The following is a 19,220-nucleotide window of genomic DNA, read 5'->3' on the forward strand; positions in this document are numbered from 1 at the left end:
GAGGGAAAGGCTCCTTGATTCCAGAGCCTTGTGTCCCATCATCACCACACTACTTCCTCCTTCGTATATTTCTGGGCAAGGATCAGGTTTGATCTAGCCCAGTGTTCTCAACCTTTTTAGGTTGTCCACTCCTTTATCTGAAGTCAAAAATTTTCACAACCATCTTACATTTAATATAAAAGAGTAAAAAATGGATAAAAGACATAAGTCTGTGATTTTTATGTTGTGTGTTTTAGATGTTGACAGAATATACTTTGCTTTGAAGGGTAAGGAGGCATGAGGAGTGGGGCAAGTGAGATTTTCTTTGCTGTGGATTGTAATAAAATTTTCAGTGTCTCATAACGGTCCTGATTTTCTACATGACCGTGTTGGCATTCACAGCTGACTGATTGAGAAACACTAGTCTAGCCCAATATCAATAAATGCTTTGCACTTCCAATAGTCTTCCATCCAAGGTTATCAAAATGCTTTATAAACAATGAATTAGGCCTCATAATAATACTTTGAGGCTCTAAAACTCCCTTCCTGTCTTCGAAAGTGAATTTGCTATGCAGGATAATGTATACCTAATAAGGTGGTCCTCTTCCCATGTTACAACATATTTTGGTATTCCTTGTGTAGGAAGGATTAAACCGTGTGTATAAACACATTACTAAATCCATGTTACAGCCCTGACATCAGTGGGACAACTTGCGTGGGAAAGGACTCTTCCCAAGAAGTTAGAGTGATAAGACTGAACCTCCAATATATATCCAGAGCAGTTTATTAAAGAGATTTGATTTATACTCTGTTAACACTTTGAAAATCTTGTTTCTGTAATTTCAGTAAACTATTCCATGTCCGACCTGTAACCCAAGGAGATGTATATAGAGCAGAAACTGAGGAAATCCCTAAAATATTCCAGGTAACAGGAACCTAAATAATTTTTAAAATAAATACAATTTGTCTGTTATAAAAGTTTTTCCAATGTATCTTTTTTTATTATTATTTTGCTCAGATTCTGTATGCTAATGAGGGTGAATGCAGGAAAGATTTGGAAGCAGAATCAGCACAGACAATGGAGAAAATTAATTTTCTAAATCACAAAGGTCATGAATTTATTCCAACATTATACCACTTTCCAGCCAACTGTGAGGCCTGTGCCAAACCCCTCTGGCATGTCTTTAAGCCGCCCCCTGCCTTGGAGTGTCGAAAGTGCCATGTTAAGTGCCATAAAGATCACCTAGATAAAAAGGAGGAATTAATTGCTCCATGCAAAGGTAAGGAGCTGTATCTATTATGTTTTTTGTAGCTTGAAACGGTTATTCTGTGCATTTCTAGCTAAGTACTTCAAATTACCAGATGAAAACAAAAATAATTTATTAATGATAGGCTTAGAAAAATCTTTACTGGTAAGGCTAGTGTTAAAATAATGGGACAGTGAACACATTGCCATTGAAGAGGCAAACTGTACCCTGCCTCCACCTGCTGCATGAGGTCAGAGCATGATTCTAGAGGATTATATGCAGAGAGAGGCCGTAGGAGGGGAATACTAAGGAGCACCCATTGCTACATGGATCCTCCCATCATTCTCCGCACCTTCATAAAGGGACACATGGGGGCCATAGAGGATATGGCAGCATTAATTCTAGAGCAGCACCCTTGGAGAGAGACTTCATCTATCCCATGGGCTGAAGGGGAGCATTCCGCCTTTGTGCTCCCACAGAGCAGTACACATCCCTGTACTGTGGGTGTGTGTTTCTCTTCAAAATTTGAGCCACAGAGCACTGATACAATTCTACCAGTTTTATTAAGACTAAAATTGAAGTAAACCAGTCAATCTCCATTATATTAATATAGACAGACTTGCATAGTTTTATGTTTAATTTCTGTAATTTCCCCTGATATTTATGTGTTTTACAAATATATAACCCATTTCAATAAAAATTTGTTAGGTATGCAGATTCCAGCATTATCCTAGCAGCATGATTATCATAACACCATAAACATTATATTGATGATTATTCCTAGTTTTTCACTGAACAGTCCTATTTCTTCTCCTATTTATAGTGAGTTATGATGTAACTACAGCAAGAGATATGCTGTTGTTGGCATCCTGTCAGGATGAACAGAAGAAATGGGTCACGCATTTAGTAAAGAAGATCCCCAAGACACCCCCATCCAGTTTCATTCGTGCTTCCCCTAGAACTCTGTCTGCAAGATCCTCCGCAAATCAGTCTTTCCGAAAAGTTGTTAAAAATGCTTCTGGAAAAACTAGGTGAGAAATTAACTATAAAATTTCCAGCTCCTTTTAATGCAAAAATGTCTGTGCCATGTCTGTGTATCAAACATGGGAGCTTTGTTACTAATTCTGCAGTTAAAGTTGTGCAGAACTTTTCACTTACAGCAGAATTAAAATTCCTTTGTTTCACAGTTTCATGATTGAAAATAGTCTTCGGGAAAATGAGGTACAAATCATTCAATTTTGAAATTTAGCTCTGAGAATCTCATCTTTCTATTTTGAGTGATTGTCCATATGCATATTCCACTAATGGTGTGCGTGTACCCCCTGCACTTGAGTTCAGAGCCTTTTGGCCAGCATATCTGTACAGTGTACATGCACCCTGCAGCTCCTCATGTTCCTCAGTGAGGGCATAAGAGGTGGAGAACACCATCTGCCATCAGTTTCTCTCAGTCACCTCTTGGTATCGAGACAGAGCAATTGTTGTCCATCCCTCTGTATTCCAGTTTAGTAGTGTATTCATATTTATAGTTAGTTATAGCTAGTATACTTTTTTAAATTAAAGAGACTGTTCCTGAGGTGGCCACCTCAGGACCTCCAAGGTTTAACTACTGCCCCTCTTCTGAGGGAGCTATGCCCACCAGTAATGAGCATGTTAAAGGCCTCTACTGTCTCAGAGAATCACACATTCCTGGAAAATATAAAAATTGCAAATTATTCACATCCCAGGCCTGTAAGAACGGGGAGGCAATATTTCAGATTTTTCTGTTCTAGATCCATACAGCTGACATCAAATCCAGGCTGACCAACCCCCCAGTACTCTCTCCTCTGAAAAGTGCACGTGCGGGCTTCTTACCCCACACAGATGGTCATTCTTCATGACCTGTAAGTTGATAAAAATGGAAAAGAGGCCCGCTAAAGAAAAAAAATCAGAGCACAGGAAACTCTAATGGCAGGTCCTCCTCTAAGAGTTGGGCAAAGAGGAGCTCTCCTCCCCTGCATAATGTATCTGAAGTTTCATGGCTCCACATGGCAACTGTAGAAGCTCGATGAGTCTCAATCCTGGAGAATCTCTCAGGTCGGCACTGCCAAGATCCCCACGAACAAGGGATGGCACCAATCTTTGATTTACTACCTTAAAAAGCTAAAGTACACCACATTTGTAATATGACTGTAAATTTAAATTGTACTGCTTTGGTGGACAATTAGTTGAACCCAGGATACAAGGCTTGTATCCAGTTCCTTAGCTTATTTTCTAGCAAAGTTAATCACAGATGTTGGTATTGGCAAATGTGGATTTTTTGAAAATTGACAGTAATATATATATTCTTTATGAACACCTTTATTAGAAAGAACCTTCTTTGAAGACACCATACATACATAATTCCCATGCTTGCATCTCAAGCCCCTGCAAAAGAGAGCTCTTTGTGACTTCCCTAGCTCATAGATTCTTTACCTATTGAGGCAGTCACCATTAGCACAAACTCTTCCCCATGCACAGTTCCAATTGATCAGCTCACTCCAGAACCTTCTTAGTCAGCTCCTTTCTGAATGCAGTCAGTAATTGAGCTCTTCATGTAAGCTGCATGCCACTGCTACTCCAGCTCTTTTTTAGAACATTCTTTATTTTAGATACTCCACTGGATCCTTCATTGTTCTTGCTCTTTTTCATTCTAATTCATTACTTTTAGTTGGTGCTGAGCCTTTGGACTCAGATTTGAATAGCAGCTTCCTTGGAAACCATGGTTGTTTCCAAGATAATTTACATCTGGGGTTTGAGGCTGCTACTTCATTTTTCTGTCTGTCAAAGCTTAAAGCAATTGTCTTCTACAAAGTCTTAATTTGCCTGTGCCACATTAGAACAGTAGCTTTATCTTTGACACATCTGTCTGTCAGGAATGAGGACATCTCCTTCGCTCAATTAATTTGTTAGTATGGGTAGTTTGTTGATCATGTTTCTACTTATATATTGCTCTCTTTCAGGGGTTTATCTGTGAAGGCTACTTCCATCATTCCCTCACCACATAGTACTTGAGGTGTACCTGGCAATGTTTTCTGGGTGGCATATGCCTGTTCCAGGGATCTTCTGTCACCAGATTCCTAAAGTCTATAAAACTATTCCTAGCTGGAGTTAAGAAATTTCCTCCACTTAAGGGTCAAGGATTGCTTTGGGGGTTAGATGCGTTATGTATTTGACCACTCTATTATAGATTTATAGATATTAAGGTCAGAAGGGACCATTATGATCATCTAGTCTGACCTCCTGCACAATGCAGGGCACAGAATCTCACCCACCCACTCCTGCAATAAACCTCTCACCTATGTCTGAGCTATTGAAGTCCTCAAATCATGGTTTAAAGACTTCAAGGTGGCAGAGGGGCATTGCTGGCACATGATGGCATATATCACATTGGTGGATGTGCAGGTGATATATGCCACTGTGATATATGCCAATGTGATATATGCCATCATGTGCCAGCAATGCCCCTCTGCCATGTACATTGGTCAAACTGGACAGTCTCTACGTAAAAGAATAAATGGACACAAATCAGATGTCAAGAATTATAACATTCATAAACCAGTCGGAGAACACTTCAATCTCTCTGGTCACGCGATTACAGACATGAAAGTTGCAGTTCTTCAACAAAAAAAAATCAAATCCAGACTCCAGCGAGAAACTGTTGAATTGGAATTCATTTGCAAGTTGGATACAATTAACTTAGGCTTGAATAGAGACTGGGAGTGGCTAAGTCATTATGCAAGGTAACCTATTTCCCTTTGTTTTTTCCTAACCCCCCCCTCAGACGTTCTTGTTAAACCCTGGATTTGTGCTGGAAATGGGCCACCTTGATTATCATACACATTGTAAGGAGAGTGATCACTTTAGATAAGCTATTGCCAGCAGGAGAGTGGGTTGGGGGAGGTATTTTTTCATGCTTTGTGTGTATAAAAGATCTTCTACACTTTCCACAGTATGCATCTGATGAAGTGAGCTGTAGCTCATTTATGCTCAAATAAATTGGTTAGTCTCTAAGGTGCCACAAGTACTCCTTTTCTTTTTACCTCTGCCTAGACTCAGCAACAGCATGTAGTGGAAGTAATCTTAAGTATACTACCTCTGCCTCAAAACCCCAGCAACGGGCAGGAGGGGCACATTGACGTATCTACCTCAACACATTGGAACCACACAGAAGAGGCACTCCAATGCTTTGTCATCTCTACCTCAACGCTGGTGCCATACAAGAGAGGCATCCTGGTTCACTGGTTTCAGATGAAGAAGTGCATCTGCCTCAGAATAATCACACTGATGTGATGAAGCAGTTTGGTGCATCTGCCTCCACCTTCTTGCACAACTACTTTGATACACTAGTGCTTTGACCTCTCTGTGTTGGCACCATGAATCTGATGTGCCTTGCTGCCAAGGGGACATGGAGTTGCATATGTGCACTGCTGTCACAGAGATGGTGTGTCTCATTGAATCAGAGCTGTAGAGATGAGATATTCCGGAGTTGTAGCACTATAGCCATAGCATCTCGAAATTAGGTGACCTAGTGCCTAGCCATTGGCATTCAAACACCATGAAAGGGAGGTGCAGCAGTGCTGGGCATCACTGCAAGAAGGATTTGATGCCCCTCTTATCTCTAGATGCCAAGTTTCTGTCCAGGTTCTCCTGGTACTCAGGGAAGGGAAGTTGTTTTGTTGCATCAGCAATAACTTGGGTCCTTTAGTGTTCTGATGTGGGGTGACACTTCGGAGCATTTATACTTCTTTCTCACTTTTCCTTTGCCCCTGAGGTACAAACTCTTCATAAGGCAGAGTGTTATGATGATGCTTGCCAGATCAATTTTGATTCTGCGTCATGTTTCTGTTAGCTCACAATCCAGAACATTGAACTTTTCCACCATTCAATATTAAGAACTGCTCAGAACCTGGGCATAACACCCGTGGGGAGAGGCTTGAATAATCCCACTGACAATACCTTCTCTAATGGCCTGTGTTGGAACATGAACTAAGCAGCTCAACACATTAGTGTGTGGCTTAGGATCTGTTGTTGGACTTCACCAGCTAGGTTATTCATAGATTATAAGGTCAGAAGGGGCCAAGTATTGCATTAACCATTTTGGCCACAGCATTGCATGTTCAGCTGATTATCCACCATGGTTCCAAGTCTTTTTTTTTTTTTTCCTCACCGTCACTGCTTCCCAAAATAGTGTGTCTCGTCTTGTAAGCATGGCCTGTGTTCTGTGTTCCGAGATATATGACCTTACATTTATCCATATTGAAGTGCTCGTTATTTGCTTGCACCCAGTTTACCAAGCAATCCAGATTATGCTGTATGTTTCCTTCAAGGACATGGATTAAAAAAAAATTGTTAGATATCATAGAGCCAACAACCAGTCACTGCAGGACCCCACTAGAAACACACGCACTCAATGACTCCCATTCACATTTTGAGACCTATCAGATAGATAATTTTTAATCTATTTAATGTGTCATGTTGATTTCATATCATTCTAGTTTCTTAATCAAAATGTTGTATACCACCAAGTCAAATGCCTTACACAAGTCTTAAGTATATTACATCAACTCTATTACCTTTATCAATAAAATATGTAATCTCATCTAAAAAAGATATCAAAATAGATTGACAGGATTTAATTTCCATAAACTAGTGTTGATTGGCATTAATTGCCCACCTTTAATTCTTTATTGAATCCCTTGTCACCCCTTCTGTTGTTTTGCTCAAGACTGATGTCAGGCTGGGACAGCCTATAATTACCCATGTCATACCATTTGCCCTTTTAAAATATTAGCATAATTTTAGTTTTCTTCCAGATCTCTGGAACTTCCCCAGTGTTCCAAGACTTGTTGAAAATCAAGATTAATGGTAGAGACAGCTTCTCTTAAAACGCTTTTGAATGCAAGTTATCTGGACTGCTGATTTTAAAATATTAAGCTTTCATAGCTGCTATTTGACTTCTCTTTAGTTGGAATGGAAAGTATTTTATCATCATCCTCATATGATATGAATGGATCATCTGGCTTTTTCCCAAATACAGAACAGAAATATTTATTGAAAACTTCTGCATTTTCTTCACTGTTGACAGTTCTACCATCTAGTAATGGACCAATGCCATTGTTAAACATTTCCCCCCACAATATACTTTAAAAACCCTTATTGTTCTTAACTCACTGGCCACAGATTTCTGCTTGTGTCCTCCTCCTTCTGCCATTGCAGTGGCTGTGAGCTTTAGTGCAACATTCCTGGAATTAGTGCAGCTCATGTTGAAAGTCATTTCCCCAGATGAGATAGTCTTGAGGATCACTGTTGAATATGTTAACATATACAAGTATAATTCACTGATGATCTTGTCAGTCTAGGATTTGACCACCTGAACAAAGACGTTTAGTTCGCTTTGTGTCTCTCAGATTGCTTTGTTCTGCTTTTCTGACAGCAGCTGAGCTGTCCCAGAAGGAACTACTTTGGGGAGTGAACGCCACAGGCACTCTCACCTACAGGAGGAGCTCAAGAATTCTTTCCAAGCTGGACATCAGCAGTTCCATATAGCCAGCTAAGATGGCTGTGTTCTTTTTACACTCCAAATTTTAAGGCAGTTTTACTCTAGATACTGTTGGTTTTTTTGTTTGTTTTTTTTTTGTTTGTTTTTTAAACACTCCTGGTTTAAATTTCTTCCTAGTGCAAGCTGCCTTACCTCTTCCCGTGTTCTGATTCATTGATGATGTGGGATCCATATTAGATTTGCCTTGGAGCAAACACACCTGCCAGGTCATGGGGCATAGACATTTATCTAAAGTGCCAGCCTACTGAGCTTCCATTTAAAGATGACACAGCAGTGGGATTTCTCCATCCCTACTGATATACAAGTTGTGAAGCAAGGGCTCTGTGGAGCAGGTGTTTCCCCACTAAGTGTAGCAATCTCATCCAGCTCCTACTTTGTCAAGGCAGAAGTGCTCTGTTGAACCTCAGCTTACTTAGCAGTACCTTTCTACTTGTTTATTATGAAACATTCCTTGGCATATTTTCAAGAATGGAAATAATTGTACTGTAATCATGGCCTGCTCATAAGTTCCTGGTGTGCTGTGGTTCACCACTATCATGCCAGGTGTACCACTCCTACGTAAGCACTTGATCTTAGCCACCTCTGCCCAGGGAGCTGAGCCACTTCTTCTGCAGCCTCTCTGGCTAGCTCCAATTTTGCAACAGTGATTGTTCCTTCCAGTACTTAAGGTTTCTTCTTTCAAAGAGCTATCCCAGTCTCCCTTTCATATATGTAGGTCACAAACTGGCCTTGGTACAATGAACTCTGCATTTGTTCCTTAAAACGTGGGAATGCCTACTGGCAAAATGTTAGAGGGTATAGCCAAAATCACTGTCTGATTCCCCTTTTCTTATCTCCAGTTATTGAAGTCTGCTTGCTTATACTTTGAATCTGTGGTTTGGTCCAGAGACTACTACATGTAGGTCATCCTTAGGAAATGCTTATCCCCATTGCCTGTCAGATGCCAGCCTTTGAAACACCTTATTGACTTTGTGTTGGAATAGCAGATCCAGAAAATCCAGATTGGTGGCCTCATTCCATCTATTTATTCTTGCAGTCCACTCAAAATGGTTGATATGATTGGCCAGACCTCTGCCATCCCTGTTGTACGCTCCAAGCATGAATATGAGCTGTGGTGGTTCTACACCTCAATTATCGTGTCTGTTTTTCTTCTCAGATATAGTAAAGACTTGAATTGTCAGGGTTACTCACTTCCAGTGCCAAGTAGCTGTCTGACACCTTCCTCACTCCTAACTTCTGCCTGCCAAATTAACCATTTGAGCTCTCCGTCATACCACTGGGAATGTAATGGGATCCCACCTGTATCACTTGGATAATCATTGCCCCTTCATGAGGTCTGGAGAACTGCCCTACACTCAGTAGTGTTCAAAGTGCATGCCTCAACAAGCCCTAGATGCTTCATCTATTAAGGCTGTCGCACTTGGTGGGTCCTAAATCGCACTCCAACTGCTGAAACAACTACCCTTTTCCCAGTACAACCCAGACACCCTGCCTTTACCCAATCTAACAAAAGTCCTGATCCAAAAGTCCTGATCCAGTGGAAAGACTCCCATTGACTTCAATAGGTTTGGATTAGGCCTTAAGTGTCCTTCCATCTGACATAAAACATTCCACTTCTGGTGACCTCTAATTCTCCTAATCAAAAAAAGAACCCACTGCTGATTTAAGATTGTTCAGCTGATTCTTAACATTACTTTGTAATTCTGCTTCTTTTAAGATATCTTCACACACGATTCTTGGTTTCCTACTCACTTGACCTTAGATATGGGGATTCTATTTTAAATTGGTGTGTTGCTTTCAAAGCTTTTGTATGTCCATCTTTGAAATGATCTTCATATAGTGAATGCTGGAGAAGTCACATTTGTAGTTGTTGACGTTTGTAAGGGAGCTTTTGCATGACCTAAACATAAGGAAAGGTACCGCTAAAAAGGAAGGAGCATTGTTCGATATCTCTCTGAAACATATCTCAGATTTCTTCTAAATGATGAATTAAGGAAAAAGGGGAATAATTTGACATACTGCATGTATATATCTTATAACAAAATGTATTGTTGATCATTTGAAATATACAAAACAAAAATAACCATCTTCTGTCTCTATTTCTGGTTCTACTTAGTTCAAGGCTCACTTAAGACAAGAGCTTCATTTTTTGCCATAGTGCCACATTAGATCAAACAGTTCTGCTACTCAGCTCTATTATAGTTGTCAGCCCCCTTGTTGGATTCTCTTGTGTTGGAAGAACAGTCAGATTCTTCATTCAGATCATGCATCCTTGAATCTAGCTACTAGGCTTCTGAGTTTTTCATTTCAAGATCTGAACATTGCCTAGGCATTCTTACAGATTATTTAGGGAAGATAGAAACTTTCCATTCAAACTCTTCAATAATAATGGAAAGAAATTTTCTGAGAAGTGGAAGACCAGCTCACTGAATCCTTTTCGCTCTTTTAATAGAGATTTTGGCTTGTGTCTTGTTTTTTAACCAGCACAGGCATACAGTTCACTTTTTTAGATGCTCATATAGAGTGTATACACAGCACTCAGTGCATCTGAAATTTTTCTTGAAATGTTCATTTCTACATTTCAATAGGTCAAAAGATTGTGGATCTATGGGGGAAAGTACCCTTTCAGAAAACTCCAGTTACTGGTGAGTAACCTTCCCTTTTAGTCCCATTGACACCTTTGTGTCATGTAACAATCATAAAAAATCTGGTAAAGAGTCATCGTGTTCCAGCACCGAACCAGGAATTTTATTAGAAAAAAAGGAAAACAGAATTGTCCCTCAAGCTAATTTTCTAAAGTATCTGTTTTTCTCTCTTTCTACTTCATTGTAGATCTTTTGCCCAAACCTTCTTTTGCGTCTCTACCACGGTTGTAAAGAAACAGATGCATGCTCTCACAATTTAGGATCTGAATTTTAATTTAATACAATATGTGCCAGGATGATGGGAGTTAAACCTTTAATGGCAATATATTCTTCTCAGACTTGCTCTGAATATTTTGGTGGAGGTGTACTTAATATCAGCAAAGAAATCTGCCCTGAGCAATCTCATTTCATTGTGTCTCAGGATAAATACAGATATACTTTATTTGAAGAACATAACTTACAGCATACTTTGCATTTTAATGGTCACATACTGTAAGGACTGGTTCCTCAGAGGTTCTTGTCAACTGCTGGAAATGGCCCATCTTGATTATCACTACAAAGGGCTTTTTTCCCCCTTCTCTCCTGCTGGTAATAGCTCACCTTAAGTGATCACTCTCGTTACAGTGTGTATGGTAACACCCATTGTTTCATGTTCTCTGTGTATATAAATCTCCCCTCTGTATTTTTCACTGAATGCATCCGATGAAGTGAGCTGTAGCTCACGAAAGCTTATGCTCAAATAAATTTGTTAGTCTCTAAGGTGCCACAAGTCCTCCTTTTCTTTTTGTAGATACAGACTAACACAGCTGCTACTCTGAAACCTGTCATTGTTCTCATATAAAATGATACTGTGAATGACTTTCATTGAATAGATCAGGAAATATATTTACTTTGAATTTTATGTGAGCTTTGTGTTATTTAAATTTACAGTTATGCAAGTGTGCCTTTAGTGTTATGCTGTTATAAATTGAAAAAAAGCTATAAAACGTTGCTATGTAGAACACGTTTTTTCATTTAAACTTTTGGTTAACATGAACGAAGAGTGTTCCTGTGATTTCTTCATTAATTGCAATATTTTTTTTTCTTCCAGCTAACCACATGTACAATACTTTATGGAATCTCATGGGATGCAGTCTGAGAAACTGGGCTTCTTTAACCACACAGAGCAGTGTAGACAGGCTGCTGTTCCTTTCAACACAACTATCACAGGCTTCAGGGTTAAGATTGCTGTTACTCTCTCCTCCTTGCTTTGGCACAAAAAGCACACTGAGGGTGTTTTATTGCGGGTTTGCCTAAAGGTAGATTAGATTAATTATTACTATGTAATGCAAGTTAAAGCAAATAACGCTTAGCTAGGTGTATGAAAAAGGTGCTGCCTTTTTGGATTTATAAGAAAATGCCTGTCAATCATGATGAAATGCAATCAACTTTCCTCATATCAATGAGAGAAAAGGACTGTATTCCCTTTGGAGAGGATATTTATATCAAAATCAGTACACAAACCTGAGCAGAGAAGGAAGATATCTCAAAATGAGAAGAACTGAAATTTCTTTGAAGACTCTGAGTTGTGCTCTTGAACACTGCAGAAGTAGCTTAAAAATGAAACCGTATACTCACTTGAACTTCAGTGCCTTCACTGCAGAGCTCTTAACAGCGTTAATGCTAATCACCCATAATAGAGTGGATCAAAGTGTTAAACACTTTTCATTATGCTTTACAAATACTGATTCAGAAAGTGTGTAAAGGGATGGGGACAACAAGCATTTAATCTATGCATTTTTGCCAAGCCATACTGAATTATTTTACTATTAGAGGCATTAGAAACTAACTACAAAAGAACCAAGTCTGGAAGCATATTTCGGGGGTACATGATTTCTGTAATTGTATAACATATTGCCTTACCGTTTTAAGTGATAACGTACATTAAGTTAATAGACATTTAAGAAATGTATGCACTGTTTGAAATATAAATTATTCTTAGAACACTTTTAATGGGTGTTGCATTGCCCTTTTAGTGCCTTATTTTGAGATAATTGTATTATTGCCATGTCAATAAGCGTAGAAATCTCAAAAACCTGTTCTGCATCAGTAGTTTTTACTGAACTTTAATTGGTTTAAAGTATTGTAGATGCTAGATGCATTTCCTAAATTGAATACAATCTTTGAATGAAAACTCCTGTTACAAAGAAAGAATTCTTATTCATAAGACAAGAGATTTCCAGAAAATGCAAAAAGCATGTAACAGAGAAACAACAACAATACACCCATGAAACTTTTAAAACTCCAGATATTTCAGGAATTAAAGTATAAATGTTGTTAAACTCTTGCTTTGTAGCAGGGATACATTCATGGTATGGACAGTATGGTTTTATTTTTATTTTTTTAACCAAATACCTCCTCAGTAATTTATAATGGCTTTGCAGTTGTGTATTAAATAAGAAGCACTGGAAAACTGATTCGTCCTCAGGACGATTTGCATGTTTCAAGTGGTATTGAAAGCCGCACTGATGGATATGTAATAATAAACATATCTGTTATTAATATGGTAATGACTCTGTGCTCATTCAATGAGAAATAAAAGTAATTTATGGAAGGACCCTTTTGAAAATGACTGGTATAGTGTTTTTGCCTGACTAAAGTGCACATTTCTTTGAGCGCCTAAAAAATTTTCTATGAAGTATGATGAGTATGTCAAAACATGATTTCAGTTTCTCTTAGTTTAAAAATGGTTGCATCTGTTTAATTTGCTGCAAGAAGTTGGTACAGTGTATATTTGTAACAGTGTTTATGCGACTGAAGACTTTATTGGTTTGCTACATGAACAAGTAAATACCATAGTAAAACATTCTTGATTTTCAGCTGAAGAAATCTTGAGTTGTAACAGTGGTAAATAGATTTCAAGAACTGTTTCTGGTAACCTAATAATTACTTAATACTTTGTTGTTAAAAAACAAAAAAAATCTTTAACTATGTTTTCGGTTATAATTGTAGCATGACTAATAGTAAAATTCTGCTAAACTTTATTATTAGTGTGTATGTGTTGCAGTAGCATCGAGGGTCACCAGTCAAAGATCAGGAGCCCATTGTGCTAGCCACTATACAAACATTCAGAAAAAGCTAGTCCCTGCCTTAAAGAGCTACAGATGAGGTTATGGCAACTCAGTGGGTGGACTGGACTCTCATTAATCTTACATACCTCTGATGCCTCTTTTATTTTGAAGAGCCATACAATAATTAACAACACAGCATCCCTACTCCAAGTAGTTTACAGTCTAATTCAACCCCCTCGATACAAGCCACGAGAAACAATTTAGAAGGTGGTGGTAAGAAGTTGGTGTGGAAGCTTAGCACTGGGAAGTTTCACAAAAAGAATGTATTTTAACTAGTGATACATGATTAACAGATGAGAAGTGAGATAATGCTTCAAGAGTAAAGAGAAGATGGTACTGAAACTGAGAATGAGGTGAAACTAAGGGAGCAGCTGGAAGAAAATTGGGAAAAGGAAAAAAAATCAAAAACAAGACACCGTCATTCAATTCTCCCCTGAAATAGATTTATCCATGTCTATAATTGGCCTAAATCAGAAAAATACACTTGAAACTTTTTTTAAATAAGGGATTTATTTAGTTAGAACTTGCATGCATGTATGCACAAACAAATCCAAACCTACCCCTCTTCTCCCACTCAACCCCCACCGTCACAAAGTAAAGTAAACTGATCAAATTCAGATTATCTTGCTTCAGAAATGCACATCATAAAAGGTATTTGATGAAATTTGACTGACAGGACAGGCATTTCCTCCCTCTTTGGGGCCTATGGGGTCAGATAAATCTGGAGAGCTGGGTTATTTTTCGTGTTGGTTTCCCAATTCCATTGTGTAGGACTGAATTTTTGTACTTGAGAATTAGAACCCTGCTGCTGAATCATACCTCATTGCAAGAACAATGTCATACCCCACTCAGAGTACAAGTGTGTTGAAGGCCTGAAAAAGATACATAACATAATGTTAAAGGTAGAGAGTGACTTGGAAAATAGGGTATGATTGTGAAGCAACGGATAGGCTTCATAGAATGCTTAACCACTATAAAAATGTTAATATGTGCCTGCACTAAAATGCTACATTTCTTTTTATTCTGGTTTTACTTGGAGAAGAAGAAAAAGATCTAATGAAGTGTAAATTTACTTTGATTTGTATGTCTGGGGTATGTTCCAACCAAATAAAGTCTAGATGTGCAAATTACAATTTATGTGCTGGTATGTAGACATTGGTAATTGTTTACTGTGTGCTGTATATATGCAGGGGCAGAAGTACTTTGAATGACATACCCAGACAAATATTTTCACTCTCAAAAAATCTTGACTTTGACTCTACAATGTGTGAGCTATCATTAAATATTTACTAAACATCAACTGTACCATTATGGAAGAAGGCATGAAACTCTATTTATTACTGCTGTATCTTTTTACCTGTTCATACCATCTTAAGGCAACTCAAATACTTTTGATGCCATTAAAGTTCCATTATCCTATAAGGATATTTTATCCATATGAATTTTAATACAGTGCAAAGAGTAAATATGAGATCTGAACATTTCAGAACTACAGTTAGGGGATGGTATAAATAAACATAGCTCCACCGCTGTCGGTGGAGCTATCCTGATATATACCTGTTGAGATTCTGAAGAGACCAGTTACCAGACTCATTCTGACCAATAATGGGCAGGTTTTCATTGTGGACTCTATCTCCTTTCTCCCCTCATCCTATGTCCTCTCGCTGCAGAAGGCAGCACGTGGTGCCTTAGCAGGAGTAGGATGCCGTGACCAGTTCCATGTCTTCATGAACCTCTCCCTCTTCAAATCATCCTGGTCCCTGATGAAGGAAGCAGAAAAAGAAACCTCATTTATGGGTAAACTGGAGCAAAACCACCTAAATGGAAGGACCGATATCTCCAAGGAATGGGAGGAGTGCTAAAGAAATTCCTATGGACCTAACAGCAACAAACTAAGATGTAGAAGCACGTGCCTCAAAAAACTACTTAGCCCTGGTGGTCTCTGCCATCCAGAAGGATAAGTGAATGGCAGAAGAGACGTTCTCTTACAAGAATCCCCCTGTCAACAAATCTATGGTCTTCAGCATCCCTCCGTGGCAAGGAACCATTTGGTTCCCTTATCAACACACTGGAAATATTCAGATACATGTTACTTCAGTGGTTAGAAAAAAGTGACTCTTAGAACACTGATTGTGATCAGCTGCAGGTCAATGCCATATCCCCAGTAAGAAAGGGATTAACTGTCTCTTCTCCCTTTGCAGAAGAGCTCAGGAGAGGAGCTAAAACGAAGGCAGCTGGAGACCCAGAAGCATGAGTATGGCTGGAAGCCAAGATCAGTGGAATAGAGACAACTGAGAGTTGGATAGAGGCCAGCAAGCACATTCTTTAGCGACAATATTGTATGGATGTTACTGAAGGCTAAGTTGCAGATCTGCTTGGAAACTGGAAAAAAAAAAAAAAGGAGGTGGGTAGGGAAGAGGCCTTATTGAAATTTTATTTTGACACTTTTCTCTTCCTATGCTTCTGAGCTTGTTAAATGACTGAAAATAAAGTGGGGGAGGAAGAAAATATTTTTTAAAAAAGCTTTAGGATATATTCTACCTTTATAATATAAGGCTTTCTTCAAACAATAAATGGGGGGTTCTTTTTCTCTGCCTTCTAGTTAAGGAGACCAGACAGCAAGTGTGAAAAAACGGGACAGGGGCTTGGGGGGTGTGTGTGTGTGTGTGTAAAGAGGAACCCATATAAGAAAAAGGCCCCAAATCGGGCCATCTGGTCACCCTACTGCTGGTTCTGAGCCTTTTCCATGCACTTGCTTTACATTTTCAAGTTTTTCTCTGTAACTCTGCCCCCTGGAACTGTCCTTGGCCTTAGCAAGAGCGACTGCTGGGACTCCCGTGCCACCGCTTGCTGCCAGCTGCTGCGGCTCTAAGGAAAAGGCTAAGAATCCCCCAAACGATCGAACCCCAGGAAAGAAGAGCCCAGGAACCCGACCGCTCTTGGCATGCCGGGAGGTGGCCCCCCCTGCCTGCAAGGTGGCAGCGCAGAGAAGTAAGCGGGGGGGAATACGGTGATTTTTGAGCCGGCCTCGGGGACTGGGCTCGTGAAGGCGGAACGCGGCCACCGCGGCCCCATCGACAGTGCGCGCGCAGCCACCCGCAGCGGCGCCCGAGTTCGGGGGGGGGTTGTGGCGGCTCCCAAGCCACAGGCAGGCGCCGGGCGCCGCAGCGGGGAGCACGACCACGTGACGGGAAGCCCCGGCGCCTCTTCCGGAGCTGCGCGCGCCGCTTCCCCCACCGTTTCCGGCGCCTGGGTTCCGCTTGCGGCGTCATCGTGAGGGGCCGGTTTGAATGAGACCCTGAGGGTGGGACGCGCCGGAGCCGCTGCCCGCTGACTGACGCCTCCTCCCCGCTTCGGGACACGCCGCCCGCCCGCCGCCGCCGCCATGCCGCTTTTCTCAGGTGAGCCGGGCCCCTCCCGCGCTGGCCGGCGTTGGGCCTCCCCCGGGTGCGCGCGCGGGCGCGCCTGGGGGGCTCGGGGTCTCCCGCCTTCGGGGCAGCACGGACCAGGCTCCCTAACGAGGGGGCGGCTCGTGGGCGGTGACCGGGCCGCCGGAGTTACCGAGCGACTGAACGGACGCAGCTCGGGCCCCGCGTGGGGCGCTCCCGCCTCTCCCCGGTGGGTCGTTGCTTCAGTTGTTTAATAGCGCCGCGCAGCGCCAGGAAATGCCCCTAGGGCGGACCCCGGACAGGGGCGGCCCCCACCCCCGTGGGACCCACTTGCTAGACCTCGGCTCAGCGTGAGCCATTGTAGACAAGCAGCAGCTATCAGGCTTTGAGCCAGATGTTCCCCCACTTTATAGTAAACTCGTCTAATCACATGTCCCTGTTTTCCCGATGAGAGTATCGTGTGGGACAGTGTCAAAAATGCAAACAAATCATGTCTGCTGCATTCTGTAAACACCAGAGAGGAGTCTGATGTTATAGGTATTAGTTTTGTGCTCATCAACGTCTCCTGGAGGTTGGGGAGAGGGGCATGGTGTGCACTACAAAAGCAAGCACTGGAGCAATGAATGGTCTGCTGTGGGGGGGGGGGGCGGGGGGTGTATATACAGAGAATTTAAAAACCTTTGATACTGATTTTACCTATTTGTCTAAACACACTGGTGTTCACCAAAACAAGAAATAATTGTACACTCACTCTTCCTAATGTAGGCCCATCAGCCTGTACTTTTTTTTTTTTTTAGCTGCACTGTATTCTAGCTAATGCTAGAGAAGTTGCAATTTAGCACAATTGCATCTCATCCTACCCACCCCTGTTTCCACTAAGAAAAGTTACTGGCAAAAGCTGTAACAGCTGGAAACTTCCACTCTCTGGTGGCTCTCTTCAGGGAGTTGTTGCTGGTGTGTGTGCATTTCACAGTTCAGCCTTCCCAGGCCTGTCAGAACATTTCAGTGCTTGGCCAATGAACTTAAAATGGCACTGTGAATTTATCTATCTCCCTGCAACCTGAACTGTGGTTTGCAAATTGAGGCCTTGTTTGGAGTTGGTGAATATGGCTTCTCAAACTCATTTAAACAATCTATTGTTTCTATTCTGCATGGCCAACGCATCATTACTACTCTCCCCGCAGCCCCCCAATGCTTTTTCAATAGATAGCCTGACTTCCGTTTTAGTTTGTATAATCTTTGCTTGAATTATTTTATTTCCTTATCAGCAGCACTGATATTAGGCACTAGCTAATGAGTTGTATGTTGGAAAATGCTGGACATTTCTATTATGATATGTAAACTCACGGAAAAACTTTGTACAGTGTATTTCTATGGATACTAAGTTTTTAAAGATAGTTGTGTCCGAGATTATAAGGTTTATTGTCTTGCAGTATAGTTAATGTTCAGATTGGATTCTCGTGCAATCGATTATTAGCATGGTTTACATAAGAGCTCTCTTTTTTTGTACTCCAAAACCTTCTCTGTTTGAACAAATTGCAAAAATGATTGGAAACTGCCTCTTCAAGAATGAACACTCTGACTGTAATGCCCTGCTTAAGGCTACTTATTTGTCATGACAAACAAGTAGGAGAAGTCATGGCTTCATGGCAAAAAACAAATCACAAATGTATAGAAAAAATGCAGAAGGACAGGCAAATCATGCTCTTTTTACAGATTGTCTGTGTGGAAAAAATTGTTTAAAATCACCCCCTGGTCATTTTCCCATAGTCTGCTATCCTGGACCTATAGGATGACCTGACAGCAAGTGTGAAAAATTGGGACAGGGGATGCGGGGTAATAGGAGCCTATATAAGAAAAAGAACCAAAAATCAGGACTGTCCCTATAAAATCGGGACATCTGGTCACCCCATATATAAATGATGGAAGATCTTTTATTAAATCACAGCTGCTTTATCGTATATTGAAAAACCCTAACTTGCTGGTTTGACAGGGACAAACATTGCTGTAACTGATAGCCAAAACAATTTTGCTATCATAAATTTGCCTGATAGTGTAGCCTCATTATAAGCTATGCTGTGTTTCAGTGTTTTCAATGAAGAAGTAACATTTTGAAATAACTTTTAGAAATATATAACAGCATTTGATGTAACACACTGGCTGAAGATTTGCAACACTGCTGGAAAACCATGCTTTTTCTCTGCCATGGGTCAGTGATAGATTAGTCTAGCAACAGTTGCTATGCCATGCATGGATTCCAGCTCTGCTGCTAA

At 40.6% G+C, this 19,220-nt stretch overlaps 2 protein-coding genes and 1 long non-coding RNA gene across 6 annotated transcripts in view; 2 read left to right on the forward strand and 1 right to left on the reverse strand.

Annotated features, from left to right (window-relative positions):
• ROCK1 (Rho associated coiled-coil containing protein kinase 1) overlaps window positions 1-13,056 on the forward strand; it is a 172,642-nt gene extending 159,586 nt beyond the window's left edge. Inside the window, exons 30-34 of one of the 2 annotated variants that reach the window (XM_048840418.2) lie at window positions 826-904; window positions 998-1,259; window positions 2,050-2,257; window positions 10,392-10,448; window positions 11,539-13,056. In XM_048840418.2, the coding sequence (XP_048696375.1) occupies window positions 826-904; window positions 998-1,259; window positions 2,050-2,257; window positions 10,392-10,448; window positions 11,539-11,542 (610 nt within the window). In that variant the 3' untranslated portion in view covers window positions 11,543-13,056. The remainder of the gene's footprint in view (window positions 1-825; window positions 905-997; window positions 1,260-2,049; window positions 2,258-10,391; window positions 10,449-11,538) is intronic. The other variant, XM_048840419.2, reaches the window with a different exon arrangement.
• Window positions 13,057-14,186: 1,130 nt separating this feature from the next.
• Window positions 14,187-17,156, reverse strand: LOC142071048 (uncharacterized). Its single transcript, XR_012666998.1, has 3 exons — window positions 17,120-17,156; window positions 15,116-15,318; window positions 14,187-14,430 (listed from the first exon to the last, which is right to left on the reverse strand). It is a non-coding gene; the product is annotated as an uncharacterized LOC142071048 (long non-coding RNA).
• USP14 (ubiquitin specific peptidase 14) overlaps window positions 16,785-19,220 on the forward strand; it is a 35,802-nt gene continuing 33,366 nt past the window's right edge. For 2 of the 3 annotated variants that reach the window (XM_048840421.2, XM_048840422.2), the window contains exon 1: window positions 16,786-16,959. In XM_048840421.2, coding sequence (XP_048696378.2) covers window positions 16,944-16,959 — 16 coding nt within the window. In that variant the 5' untranslated portion in view covers window positions 16,786-16,943. Of the gene's footprint in view, window positions 16,960-19,220 lie in introns of all 3 variants that reach the window. The other variant, XM_048840424.2, reaches the window with a different exon arrangement.

This window comes from Caretta caretta, chromosome 2, assembly GCF_965140235.1.
Source record: "Caretta caretta isolate rCarCar2 chromosome 2, rCarCar1.hap1, whole genome shotgun sequence".
Taxonomy (NCBI): domain Eukaryota; kingdom Metazoa; phylum Chordata; order Testudines; family Cheloniidae; genus Caretta; species Caretta caretta.